This window comes from Scyliorhinus canicula, chromosome 20 (assembly GCF_902713615.1).
Source record: "Scyliorhinus canicula chromosome 20, sScyCan1.1, whole genome shotgun sequence".
NCBI classification, from domain to species: domain Eukaryota; kingdom Metazoa; phylum Chordata; class Chondrichthyes; order Carcharhiniformes; family Scyliorhinidae; genus Scyliorhinus; species Scyliorhinus canicula.
This window is the reverse complement of record NC_052165.1, coordinates 61,301,534-61,315,924: the sequence shown is the minus strand read 5'-3', so window position 1 is coordinate 61,315,924 and position 14,391 is coordinate 61,301,534. Positions and strand designations below refer to the sequence as shown.

Here is a 14,391-nt window from a genome sequence, read left to right as displayed (position 1 = left end):
TCAGTCACTAAATGAATCTATCAATCCATTTCATTTAGAAAAATTCTCTCCAATCTGCAATGTTTTATTTTTCAGAATTTCAACTAGCCCATGTACGTTAACTAAGGGTAAATAGTGGAAAACCTTACACAATGCAGGGCTGAATTTTCTCATGGATCCCTCAGTCTACTGCCAGATTTACAGTGTTATAGTTGAATGTCTGTGCCATGTGGTTCAGGGAGAGGGAAGGCAATGTTATTAACTGCTAGCTGGCAAAATAAAAAACTCCTACAGTCAAAAATAAAATAACCTTTATTGTCACAAGTAGGCTTACATTAACACTGCAATGAAGTTACTGTGAAAAGCCCCATTAGGTGGTTTCTGAGCTGGATTTTAATTGCACTGAATTGAAATTTTGTTTAAAAATGAGACAGCAGATTGAATTGAATTGGATCACATTGGTTAAATCTCTGCAAATTACCAGTGTGGTAGACATCTGACATAATCCTAGCCGCTTCTATTTTTACCAGGCTGCATTCTGAGCTGGAAGGGAAACATCTTTGCAGCTGCCAGGTTAGTCATTTAAGTATCCAATCAATACATATAAATAATAAATATTTAAATATACAGCCAATTGTAGCTTTAATCCAAGATTCTGGTTTTAACAGGAAATGCTTGGGTTTCTCAAGATGTATGGAACTTGCCACAGTCAACAAGATGAGAACTCAGTGGGATTTCATTGATCAATGAAATTGACAGTCTAGAAGGTATTTAAAGAAAGTGCATAGTTGCTGCTCTGCCTATAGAAAGGCTTGTGCTCACAGGACTTCTTTGGAAAGCATTATTTTCCTGCTTTACAGGTGTTTTCCAAATTTTTGGAAGTAATTTTGCCTACCTTGGACTATGTGTCCACTTAGACATGCATTTCCCTCCTACCAGCCTTCACTGCAACATGGGAGCAGCCTATCCAGCTATATCAGGGGCTTCTGATAAGGAACAGCCATGTTAACACCAACAGCACTGGCAGAAGGAGAAACAACCCAACAACAGCTGCTTTCTCTGCAGCCACAGAACAGAGGGGGTTGTCACCCTAAAGGAGGTAATCCCCACCACAGGATATGCAGCTTCCTTGATATGATGGAGCAACAGTGCCTTAGGAAAGCTCAGATTTTCATAGTCATTGCTAACATTGACAGCCTCGTGGAACAAAAGGGTCCGAGGTGCATGATTGCCAGAGGCTGTCAAGGTCACCACAGCTATGAATTTCTTTGCAACATGACCACACAACCCAGCTCCTCCCTCCCCATCAGGGATCTGCTGCCGATAACTGCAGGATTTTACAACCTGCTGCCTACAAGCTACGTTTGCCAAGGCTGCCACTTAAGTCCACTATGATGCTAATTGGGACAGTCAGACAAAGGGAACTTTTGCATTTGCTGCATTGGCTGGATTCCCATTGGTACATAAGAACATAAGAAGTAGGAGCAGGAGTAGGCCTCATCCTTCTAAATTCCAACGAGTACATTCCCAGTCTACTCAACCTCTCCTCGTAAACAAACCCCTTCTGCTCTGGGATTAACCTAGTGAATCTCCTCTGCACACCTTCCAGGGCCAGTACGTCCTTTCTCAGGTAAGGAGACCAAAACTGAACACAATACTCCAGGTGTGGCCTCACTAACACCTTATACAATCACAGCATAACCTCCCTAGTCTTAAACTCCATCCCTCTAGCAATGAAGGACAAAATTCCATTTGCCTTCCTAATCACCTGTTTCACCTGTAAACCAACTTTTTGCAACTCATGCACTAGCTTACCCAGGTCTCTCTGCACAGCGGCATGCTTTAATATTTTATTTAAATAATAATCCCTTTTGCTGTTATTCCTACCAAAATGGATAACCTCACATTTGTCAATATTGTATTCCATCTGCCAGACCCCAGCCCATTCACTTAACCTATCCAAATCCCTCTGCAGACTTTCGGTATCCTCTGCACTTTTTGCTTTACCACTCATCTTAGTCTTTAAACTTGGACACATTGCCCTTGGTCCCCAACTCCAAATCATCTATGTAAATTGTGAACAATTGTGGGCCCAACATTGATCCCTGAGGGACACCACTAGCTACTGATTGCCAACCAGAGAAACACCCATTAATCCCCACTCTTTGCTTTCTATTCATTAACTAATCCTCTATCCATGCTACTACTTTACCCTTAATGCCATGCATCGTTATCTTATGCAGCAACCTTTTGTGTGGCACCTTGTCAAAGGCTTTCTCGAAATTCAGATATACCACATCTATTGGCTCCCCATTATCTACCGCTCTGGTAATGTCCTCAAAAAATTCCACTAAATTAGTTAGGCGCGACCTGCCCTTTATGAACCCATGCTGCGTCTGCCCAATGGGACAATTTCCATCCAGGTGCCTCGCTATTTCTTCCTTGATGATAGATTCCAGCATCTTCCCTACTATTGAAGTTAAACTCGCTGGCCTATAATTACCCGCTTTCTGCCTACCTCCTTTTTTAAACAGTGGTGTCACGTTTGCTAATTTCCAATCCACCGGGACCACCCCAGAGTCTAGTGAATTTTGGTAAATTATCACTAGTGTATTTGCAATTTTCCTAGCCATCTCTTTTAGCACTCTGGGATGTATTCTATCAGGGCCAGGACTGTAGACATGTAGCAACTCCAAGCAGAGTCAGCATTGGCTCATCGAAGATAGGGATATCTTCTAAGGATGAGGCTGATGACACCTGTGAAGAGACCCTCCACTGATGCAGCAAAAACATACAGCTGAAACTACATGAGCACGAGGGCAGTCATAGAGAAAGTTATTGGGTTATTGAAGAGGTAATTCAAGTGACTGGACAGATCTGAATGCACTCAGTTTTTTTGCTGTGACTGATACTCCATGAAGGTGTTTTTCTTCCTTTGAGGTGGAAATCTGTGCAAGCATCTCCAACCAGTGTTCCTAACTCTGTTTCTCTCTTCACAGATACTGCTAGACCTGCTGCCTTTTTCCAGTTTTTCTGTTTTTGTCCTACTTTCTACAATGAAGGACAATTTCATTAAGATATCAGGTGATTGCTGCTGCCATTATAATTGTTCAGCAGCAAGAGGATGCACCTTCAGAAGATAAGGGGAGAAAATAGAAAGATCGGGTGTGATCCAACAGCCATGCTGCACCCGAAAACCAGCTCACTGCGGCACGCTCTCGCAAGACTTTGCAATGTGAATCCGCCCTCAATGGGCAGGATCACATTTTAGCAAATTTGCATATTAGAGCGAGGCAGGAAGCCTTACTCTAATGTGCAGATTCCCGAGATACCTGAAGCTTTGGAATTCATCCCCTTCACCTCAGAGACCTTGGGCGAGCATTGTGCAGCGTTGGTCCCCTCAAATGGGGAGCGGATGGAACGGCACTCGTGAGGGTCTCCCAGGGAATCAGAGGCCCCCAGTTGCCCTTTTGGTAAGGTGGTACCCTGGCACTGCTGGTGCCATCTGGGTGCCCTCGCAGTGCCAGCCTGCCACTGCCAAGGTGTCCAAGTGGCATTGCCTGTCACCTGCAAGTGCCGGAAAACACGCGGCTAAATGCACTTGCTGGAGGACTTTTTTCCCTTCTGGGCGAATCGCTCCTGAAGAATTAAAAATTCTTACCAGGACCAAAGTTTTTCAAAGTTTGCTGTTGAAATTGGCATGCATAAGTGGTATAAAAGGTCCCTCAAATCTTTCTTCTGTATAACGAGGTTACCATCTGAGTCAATTTGTTTAAAAGCCTAAAAAATACCAAATACAATTCTCCATTATTTCATAATTGATATAAGCATTTGTATATTCAGTACTGATTAAAAGGAATGTAGTATTACAGACCCGGAGTTTCCACTAGTTTGTGTCCAATTTGTCCAAAATACACTATCGTGTTATTCACCCTGGGGTAACACGGACTGAAACACGATGCAGATAAATGATAAAGCATACACCAAACATAGGCGTTGGTTCAACAAGATTTATTGAACTTCAGTAACGAAGCACACAGCTGCCTGTGGGTTGACTCTCTACTACTCTAAGTAAACTTACTCTAACTATCTAGACCAGGCTAGCTCTGATCCACATATAGAATGTGTTGAATGATTTGTACACCCTGTCACCACAGTTGTCACCAGTGGAAAGAGGTAGAGTGCTGATGCCTTATGTGTTTTATAGTTGGAAGCCCCCCCCCCCCCCCCCCCCCCCCCCTCCCCCTCTGGTGTTCTGTCTGGTGATTGGTTGTGTTCTGTTCTGTATATTGATTACCTCACCTGGGTGTCTGTCACTGCCTGCTTTTACCTCATGATTTGCATGGGTGCATATTATGACATCCCCTCCTTTCAAAAAAAAAATTATTTGGTTGCTTATAGCATATGCGACATATTTACAGAAGTAACTATTTACAGCAATTGGTGAGTGAATGCATATGTACATGTAAGGTGTCTAGTGTGCAGAAACATAAGAGTATATATGCAAAGGAACTATTTATAAGTCCAGTCATTGGGGCTGTCATCGGATTCTTGTGGACCGCCTGAGAGGTGGAGGTGGGGATGATGGCGCCTTGACAGGCTGGCACGCAGCCAGACTGGTGGCCTCGTGGAGCCAGGTGTCCGGATAAGGCATAACGACATCTGGGAATGTGAGATCCGGTGGTGGGCAGGCAAGTTTGCGTAGTGCCCTTCTGTTGCGCCCGATAATGGATCCATCAGCCAATCGAACCACAAACAACCTGGGAGCAGCCTGTTGAACAACAACAGCTGGAGCTGACAAGTCTCCACCATGGCAACGTGATGTGAACAGCGTCCTTCGGAGAGAGCACGGGCAGATCAGTAGCATGAGCATCATATGTCAGCTTTAGCCGGGTTCTGATTTGCTGCATCTTTTGCAGCACTGGAAGGTGATCCAGGTCAGGTAAATGAATGGCCGGAACAGTCGTCCGCAGGTTATGATTCATAAGGATCTGTGCCGGTAACATACTGCTGGACAGAGGGGTTGCCCTGTACGCCAGAAGAGCAAGATTAAAGTCCAAAGCTAAGCCTGCAGAATCCACATTGAGGATGGGTGTGCGTGTTGCTGAATGCAAGGAGGCCTTGTCTTGCATGGTGATGATGCCCATTCGATATGGGGACTCCGGGCAGTCGTCCTCTGGATCCGTGGCGGGATCAGGTTCCAAATCCAGCAGCCCTTGCTGCACGATTCGAATGCGTCTGCGTTGGAACTGGGATCGCTGGCCCCGTATCGGAGGTGCAGACCTGTACAAGGCCGCATAATGGTCAGGCTTCTTGCAGTTGAGACATCGCCTTCCTCTTGCAGGGCATTGCCACTTTAAATGGGCGGTGTCGCAGTTGGGGCATGTCATCACGTTGACGTCGTGACGCTCCATGCATCGACGCACATGCGCAGTGCGGTCAGGCCCCGCTCGCACCTGCGCAGTGTGGTCTTCAGCCGCTTCATTCTCCCGAACTTGGTGCGCATGATTGGACCCCTGGAAAAGCGCACGAAATGGCCACCTTTGTCGATGCTCAGGCGCCGCATTCGGGAGATGGCCTGTACATTCTCAGCCTCGTGGGAGGCAACTTGGTCAAGCTCTGCCGACTTAAGGCGGGAATAGCGACTTTTCGCCTGTTCATGGACTTTGCATGTCTCGATGGCTACTGGCAGGGTCATAGTTTTTATTTTTAGGAGCTGCTCCTGAGAGCGTCGGAGTGGACGCCAAACACGATCTGATCCCTGATGAGGGAGTCAGCGGTGTCACCGTAGTTGCAGGATTGCGCTAGAATGCGCAGATGAGTGAGAAAAGACTGGAAAGGCTCATCCTTACCCTGAAGGCGTTGCTGGAAGACATAATGCTCGAAGCTTTCGTTCGTTTCGACTTCACCGAATTTGGCTAAGACGGTCTGGAACCTGGTCTTGTCCTCACCATCGGCAAAAATGAGCAAATCGAAGATTTGGATGGCCTGGTCCCCTGCAGTCGATAGTAGCAGCGAGATCTTTCGAGCATCGGACGCACTTTCGAGGCCCGAGGCCTCAATGCATGGACTGAATTTCTGCTTCAAGACCCGCCAGTTGGTGCCACGATTTCCGGAGCTGTGGAGGTGCCTAGATCTTTTCCATGCCACTGGAAGGCAGTTGCTGGTCGTCAGTGAATTTTCGAAGGTAGATTACTTAGAAGCAGTATTGCACCTGGTACCATGTCGTATTATTCACCTTGTAGTAACATGGACTGCAACACAATGCAGATAAATGGTAAAGCATACACCAAACGTAGGCGTTGGTTCAATAAGATTTATTGAACTTCAGAAACGAAGCTGACAGCTGCCTGTGGGTTGACACTCTACTATTCTAAGTAAACTAACTCTAACTATCTAGACCAGGCTAGCTATGATCCGCGTGTAGAAGGTGCCGACTGATATGTGCACCCTGACTGTCACTATAGTTTTCACCAGTGGAAAGAGGCTGGGTGCTGATGCCTGTGTGTTTTATAGTTGGAAGCACCCCTCTGGTGTTCTGTCTAGTGATTGGTTGTGTTATGTTCTGTATATTGATTGGCTCATCTGGGTGTCTGTCACTGCCTGCTTTTACCTCATGATATGCATGGGTGCATATTATGACATACACCAAACCAGTGCGAAAATCAGGAAATTTCAAGCACAAATTATGTCCAACAGAAATTGAGTTTCTGCATCGATTTAAAGTACTGGAAGTTTAGCCAACCCTCAAAATGGTCCAGAACCACATATTGAATTAACTGCAATTACAAATGTTTGATGATTGTGCCCATTTTCAGGCCTTTTCGGAGGCAATAAAGTTAATGTTTTTTAGATGCAAGGGCATTAACTGGTAGGTTGTAAAAACATTCACTTATGTATTTCTTGAATTTACTCGGGAACTGACTACTTTACACCAATATCATTTCAAAATGATTTTATAGTTTTTTAAAGTAATTTTCAGCTATTTAAAATTAGATTATCCACTGGTGGAGGACTAGATACTCCAGTTAAAAATGTTTACTTTTTTCTTTTGCCTATTTTCAGCTGCAATAATAAAATTGCACCAGATCTGAAACATTTCTAACATATTCTTAATATATCAAGGAACATGTTCAATACAGTGCAGATTCCTAGTTAAAAAAAATTGCATTCTAAAACTTTGCGCAATTGCACTGGTTCATGGAAGATTTTACACTTCACGAGAAGGAAATAAGTCAAGTATAAACTTAAGCAAAATGAAGCATAATTTTGAGACAAACTAGTCAAAGGATTTTAGACTTGTACTATCACCTCACCTTTGTCAGCTCATAACATCTTGTTTTGGCTTTATTAGCTAGGAAGTCATGGACCTGGTCACACTCCAGCAAAGTGCTGTCTTCATCGTGTCTTGAGCTGCAATTGAATGAAAGTCATCCCATAAATCACGTTTAAAGATGAACAATTGTTCCCCACAATATTGGCCAAAATATTTTCTCGACTACTTTTGGATTATTTAATCCTATTACAGACAGATGAATCATTAAGACAATAAATCATGAAGCAACAAGTTCTTGCAAAACCAAATTTTATAAAAAGGAGCCCCTGATGGTTCAGCTGGTAAATTCTCTGCCTGCTGTGGAACTGAGTATTGCAGGGCAGTGGCTATCAGGTTTCATCCCTATTCAGTGCTCATCAGACAAGCAACAGCAGCGATGTTAATTTAAAAAAAATAACTTTGGAGTACCTGATTAATTATTTCCAATTAAGGGGCAATTTAGCGTGGCCAAACCACCCACCCTGCACATCTTTGGGGGATGTAAATCCCACGCAAACTCCACACGGACAGTGACCCAGAGCCGGGATCGAACCTGGGACCTCAGTGCCGTGAGACAGCAGTGCTAACCACTGTGCCACCATACTGCCCTTGCAGCGGTTATAATTGATTTTATATTCCCCGGCCTCGGAAGAAGAAAACATACAGGATCCATGTTGCCTGATTCTGCCATTGACCCCTGCTGATACGTATTTGTATGCATGTCAAATAAGGACAGGTCAGGCTTGGCAGTAATATTCCCTCACAACTCAATGGTCTGTCAATACTCACAGCCATATGACCATTTAGGTGAAGTACCAGAGTGTAACTGGCACTGAAAGCATGATGCCCAGCAAGAGTCATTTCTTTCAGCAAAAGGAAAAAGATGATGAGGTAATTGTTTGTTAGGAGAGAGACAAAATAGCCTGAATGTTAGATACACATACAAGAAAACAGGCTGCACGAGCCACCAAGAAAGACACACACTGTGCACTGTCATTGCAAAAATCAGGAGCTTTATACAACAGATAGAGATGTGCAACTATAGTCATACCAAAATAAAAAGCAAAGATAATGAAATGCAACTGCAATGCATGTACAGCTGAATATTATAGAGGTACTGAATCCCCATGCTTATGGGTTACATTGTATTTGTACCAATGCAAGATAAATTGAATCCACCAACAGTCTGCAAAGTAGTTTGCACCAGAATTTTATGGATCAGCTCATTAATGAATGTCCATCAGAGATGTTGCTGCCATAAATCGTGTAGAAAATGGTGGTAGTTAGAAATTGGTGTTCAGCCCTTAAGAGACTTTGAGGTGGGCCATATGGATAAAGTGTCATTAGGGGAACATTTAGTGGACAGTGATCATTGTTTTATGAAGTTAGGCTGGTTACGGAACAGGACAGGAAACAATCCAGAGTAGGAATAATTAACTGGAGGAAAACCAACATCTATGGGTGAGACTGGATTTGGTCGAAATCAATTGAAATCGAAAGGTGACAGGCAAAACAGCAATTAAACAATGAGGTGCCTTTAAATAATAGGTAATTTTGGCGCAAACAAGGAATATTCTCATGAGGCTGAAAGGCAGGGCAAACAAATCCAGAGCTCTCTGAATGACAAAAGAGATAGAAATTAAGAGAAAGTGTGTTTAAGACAGGTGTCAAGTGGACAATACAACAGAGAACCAGGCAGAATGTAGAAGATTAAAAGGAAGTGAAAAGACTTAAAAGAGAAGCAAAGAGAGATTATGAAAATAGATAAGCAGCTAAGATAATAAGGAAAATCCAAAAATCTTCTATAAGTATATTAATAGTAAAAGGATGGTGGACTTCTGTTGTCGGTGGGCAGGAGGCAGCCGCAAATTGGAGGGCTCCCGCTCGGGAATAGGAATTTCGGAGTTTTAACGCCCGGCCCCGGGGGCAACGGAGGCTGAAAAGGCTGTAAGAAGACACAGGGAGGAGAAATGTCCAAGTTTGGGAGAAAAACGGCCGTGGGAAAGCGGTTAACGGAAGTCCGCCGGTGAGTGATAAAGTCAACGCAGGAACTGTAAGGAAAGCGGAGGCTGGAGCACCAGGGGGTGGCCGCATCGCTCACAGCAATAGAAATGACCAAGGTGATGCCTGTGGAACTTGAGACACAGTTCACAAAACACATGGAAGCGATGAAGAAGGAGATGGGGGTGGTATTGAAACTGCTGGTGGAGGAGGCGATTGCCCCGGTGAGGGTGGCAGTATCAAGCTCAGTGGCGGAGGTGCGGGAGCAAGGTGAGACACTGAAGGAAGTGGAAGAGGCATTATCGCAGCACAGTGATCAACTCACCTCGATGGGGAAGGAGTTGCGGAGGGTGATAGAGACCAACAAGGGTCTGCAAGCTAAAATGGAAGACCTGGAAAACAGACCCAGGCAACAGAATCTGAGGATTGTGGGTCTGCCCGAAGGGGTGGAAGGCCCGAGGCCAACGGAGTACTTTGCCATGATGTTGGCGAAGATATTGGGGGAGGGGGGACGATCCCTCCCGATATGAACTGGATCGGGCTCATCGGTCGTGGAGGCCTATACCAAAGGTGAGTGAGCCGCCAAGAGTAGTGACTCTGTGTTTCCGTAGGTATAGCATGAAGGAGAAAGTCCTGTGCTGGGCAAAGCAGAAGCGGGAGGTACAGTGGGCTGGAGCTGGTGTACGTATATACGTGAATCCCGCCCCCGCCAGCCACCGAATTCTCCGGCACTGGAGATTCGGCGGGGACGGGAATCGCGCTGCACCAGTCGGCGGCCGCTGGCAGCGGCCCCCCCGGTGATTCTCCGGCCCGCAATGGGTCAAAGTCATGCTGGTTCTTTGCCAGTCCCACCGGCGTAGATTAGACTAGGTCCCTTACTGGCGGGACTTGGCGGTGCAGGCGGGCTCCAGGGTCCTGGGGAGGCCGTGGGGCAATCTGGCCCCGGGGGGTGCCCTCACGGTTGCCTGGCCCACGATCGGGGCCCACCGATCCATGGGCGGGCCTGTGCCGTGGGGGCACATCTTTTCCCACGCGTCGGCTGTGTCAGCCTCCGCGATGGCCGATGTGTAGGTGAACCCCCAGCGCACATGTGCGTGGATGACGTCAGCAGCCGCTGCGCTCCCACGCATGCGCAGATACGCACCGGCTGGCAGAGTCCATTCGGCCCCGGCTGGCATGGTGCCAAGGCCTTCCACACCGGCCGGCGGGGCGCAAACCACTTCGATGCCAGCCTAGCCCCTGAAGGTGCGGAGGATTCCGTAACTTTGGGCCGGGCCGATACTGGAGTGGTCCACTCCATCCCGCTGGGACCCCCCGCCCCGCCTTGTGTCGGAGAATCCCACCCCAGGACTTTACAGTGGAGCTGACAAGGAGGCGGGCTGCCTTCAGCCGGGTGAAGAAGGCGCTGTACATCAGCAAGGTGCAGTACGGCATAGTATATCCAGCTAAGTTGAGGGTGACCTACAAATCCAAGGACTTTTATTTTGGGATGGCGGAAGCAGGGGAGGAGTTTGCGAAGGCAGAAGAACTGTAGCAGAATAGATAAATGGTCGTGTACCGATGTAGCCTCATGTAACTTTATTTTTTTCACTGCGTGTTGGTGTATGTACTAAACGAGTCAACACTGTATACATTTGGACAAGGGAAGAGATGCGACTTTCATTTGCAATGATGGTTCTTTGGGGCTTGAGTGTGTATGCGGGGGTTGTGTGCTAAAGGGGATTTCTTGGTTTTCCTGGGACCGGGCAAGGGGGAAGGAGACCCGGGCGGGGGCCTCCACGCTGGCCGTTTTAAGCCGGCCAGTGAATGGGAGCGAGGTGGGGGAGAGGCTGTAGCTATCGGAGCCTGGTAGAACAAATTCCAGTGAGTCTAGCCGGGGTGAAAAGTTTGGGAAGGAACCCAGGTTGGGGGGAGGAGTTTACAAGAGGAAGTGGAGGGGAGGAGTCTGGGAGGGGGTGGGGTGGGGGGGGGGGGGGTCTACAATTTATGGGTGTCATTCACGGTACTCTTTCGGGGATTGGATGGCATTGAATATTAGGAGGGGGGAGGATGTTGGGGGTGGACTGTATATGTCAATAGTGACCATAGGCAATTCATGATTCCATTTTATTTTTTCCTTTTTTTTCCCACCTTGGGAGGGTTTGTTTTATTTGATGCTTATATTGTCAGGTGGGCCGTTGTTTTGGGGGGTGGTGGGAGGATGGTATCGTTGTTGTTGATAAGGGGATTGACATTGTATTTGTTACTGTTTACAGTTTGCTGGTGGGGTGTAAATGTGAAAATGGAGAATAAAATATATTTTTTTTAAATAGTAAAAGGGTGGTAAAAAGAGGAGTGGGGCTAATTAGGCCACATTGCACATTTCCTGAATTTTCCCTGGGTTGAACCTAGGTCTTAGCTATTAGCCAATTACTTGATTTTAGTAGATCTTAATTTGTTCAATGTCCTTTCCTATTCCCTTACTGAGATGATGGTTTACATCTTCTAACACGATCCTGCTCTTCCTCTAAGCAAAGTTTCATGTCATTCAACCTATTAATTTCAGTTCAATGCTTGGCATTAATCATCCCTCTCTTTCCAACTCAACCCCCATCCCTCTCCACCCTATCCCTAGTTTATCTAATTTTATCAAAATGGTTCCCTCTACCGTTCAGTCCGCTCTAAAGCCCCGGCTCAGAATGTCAATATGCTTTTTCTCGACAGATGTTGGCTGACCTGCAATGGTGCATTTCCAGCATTTTCTGCTCTTGCCTCAGATTATAATTTGTGCAGCTTTTTGCTTTTTACTTGCATTGATGAAGGATTTTTTCTCAAGACAAGTACAATGTAACCAATACAAACAGAGTTAAAAAAGCAAAACCGTGTACTGACTCGTAAACAGATGTGTTCCAGCAGTGGCCCTGCTTGGACTCGATCTTCTTCAGTATCTTAAGGAATTCGAGATAGGCTAGTTTTGACTCAGGCACCAGTCCCAACATCCCTAGAAACCGGTGATATTCCGCTGTTGTGAGCAGGCAGTTGTCAAGCAGTGTACGAAAGTCAAACATCGTAACTAGTCCATCATGGTTACGGTCTAATTGATCAAATACAGAATGCAAATCCTTTAAAAAGAAATTCAACAGGTCATTAATAATGTCACCCAGTATTAACAACACGATTTTAAAATAATCTTTAACAAAAAAAAACAAATTGCAATGTCCACAGAAAATATAGATACACAGCCAAATGGTCTTACCAAAAGTCTATATTTCAGTTTATCTCCGATGTAATGAAAACAATCGTCAGCAATCATGCGTCTCATATTGAAATCACCTGCATCACTGGAACACTGCTTGAATGCAGGCACTGGATCTGCAGACATTGTAAATAAGCATTTAAAGTCCAATTTAATAATAGTTTTAATTCCTTCCGCCCCCCCATCCGCCCATTTTCCCTTTACTGCCAGTCTGGCCCAAATTCTAAAGCTAGTTTTGATCAACCACTAAAAATTGAATAAGACAGGAATCCCATGTTTGTCTCATCCTCTGCAATGATTTCCCCTATTTTCCACTGGGAAAGGAATGGGACCACACAGGGTCACCTTGCAATAACACCAGCAGACATTAGTCACAATAGGGAAAACTAATGGTATGAATCATGGATTTGATGCAGCAAGTCAGAGATACAAAAAATCCAGCACTTTCAGATCTCACTTTTAACTAATTTTGAATTCTGAATTAAAGCTAATACTTGAAAAATGGACTTGATTGATAATACAAATACTCTAGTTATTATTTTAATAATAACCTCATTATTCTTCACACCAAGCCAACATAACCCCTACAAAGGAGGACTCCATCTAGTTCAGCTGTCATCAAGTTGTATTCATTTTAATTAGTTAAATTAGTGGGGAAGCAGTGGTGTATGGGGAGGTGGTGACATAGTGTTATTGTCCCTGGACTAGTAATCCAAATACCCAGGGTAATGCTTCTGAGGACCCAGATTTTAATTGAATTAATTGAAATTTTAATTGAATAAAAATCTGCAATTTAAAGGCTAACAATGACCATGAAACCATTGTCATAAAAACCCATCTGGTTCACTCATGTCCTTTACGGAGGCAAATCTGTCATCCATACTCCAGATCCACAGCAATGTGGTTGGCTCTTAAATGCCCCACAAGGGTAATTAGGGATGGCAATAAAGACCGTCCCAGCTAGTGCATTAAGGCCTAGTAGTGCATGATACCGTCAAAGCTAAAAGGAGTAGAAATAAAGATAAGGTAAATCAAAGCATAAGGGCTAGACAATATCGAACTTGGATTTAAAAATATTTTTTAAAAGCAAATGTTCCAAAAGGGGGATAACTCAGACAGAAGCAGTGTGGTGGATGCAGGCTTCAGGAGGAGCCTGGTGAGTACATTTAGAGACAAGGAAGAACAAGTGAAATCATTTAAAATGTTTCCTATGCAAGAACATCTGATACTTCAGGTGCTGTTGTGATGATGGAACCCAGTTTTAGTTACAATCGGTATGTTTTTATAATAGTGATCTCTGTGTGATGAATGCTTAATATTCTGGTTACCTTTAAAGCGTTCAGAAAAGTCAGAGAAATTTAAGTCTTGATTCCTGAAACCCAATACATCAGCTAGAATGTTAAACTGGTGTTCATCCATGGTTATGTCACAATCATACAGCACCTAAAGACCAAGGAATTGAACATCATGTTACAAAATATATTTTAATAATACATTAACTGCATGGGTCTCTGCCTGCTAAAACAATATACTACTGCTTCAAAGATGGTTATCCCCCACATTTTAATTGAGTTTCACTCAGAAGATTATTTCACAATAAAATCCATCAAACAATAAGGATATTTATAGTAACCCATTTGTTTTCTGCGACCAATTGCTATCATCATGCCCTCTCTCCTTCAGCAATGCGCAGAGAGCAATTTGGGCTATGGATTCCTTCTTAAACATCCTGTAATTAGCTGGTAGAAAGTGAAGGATATTGTGGGGGCTGTATGGAGAAAACAAACTGATCTGGCCAGAGCACCATTTTATCCCCCTGGATTAGAGGGATTCAGACTTGGAAATTTCACTCCTACACAAG

General features: G+C 44.8%; 1 protein-coding gene across 1 annotated transcript in view; it reads right to left on the bottom strand.

Moving 5' to 3' along the window:
• efcab6 (EF-hand calcium binding domain 6) overlaps positions 1-14,391 on the bottom strand; it is a 177,481-nt gene that overhangs the window by 54,036 nt on the left and 109,054 nt on the right. The window contains 5 exon segments of the mRNA XM_038781176.1: positions 3,641-3,759; positions 7,296-7,392; positions 12,167-12,396; positions 12,531-12,646; positions 13,859-13,973. Coding sequence (XP_038637104.1) covers positions 3,641-3,759; positions 7,296-7,392; positions 12,167-12,396; positions 12,531-12,646; positions 13,859-13,973 — 677 coding nt within the window.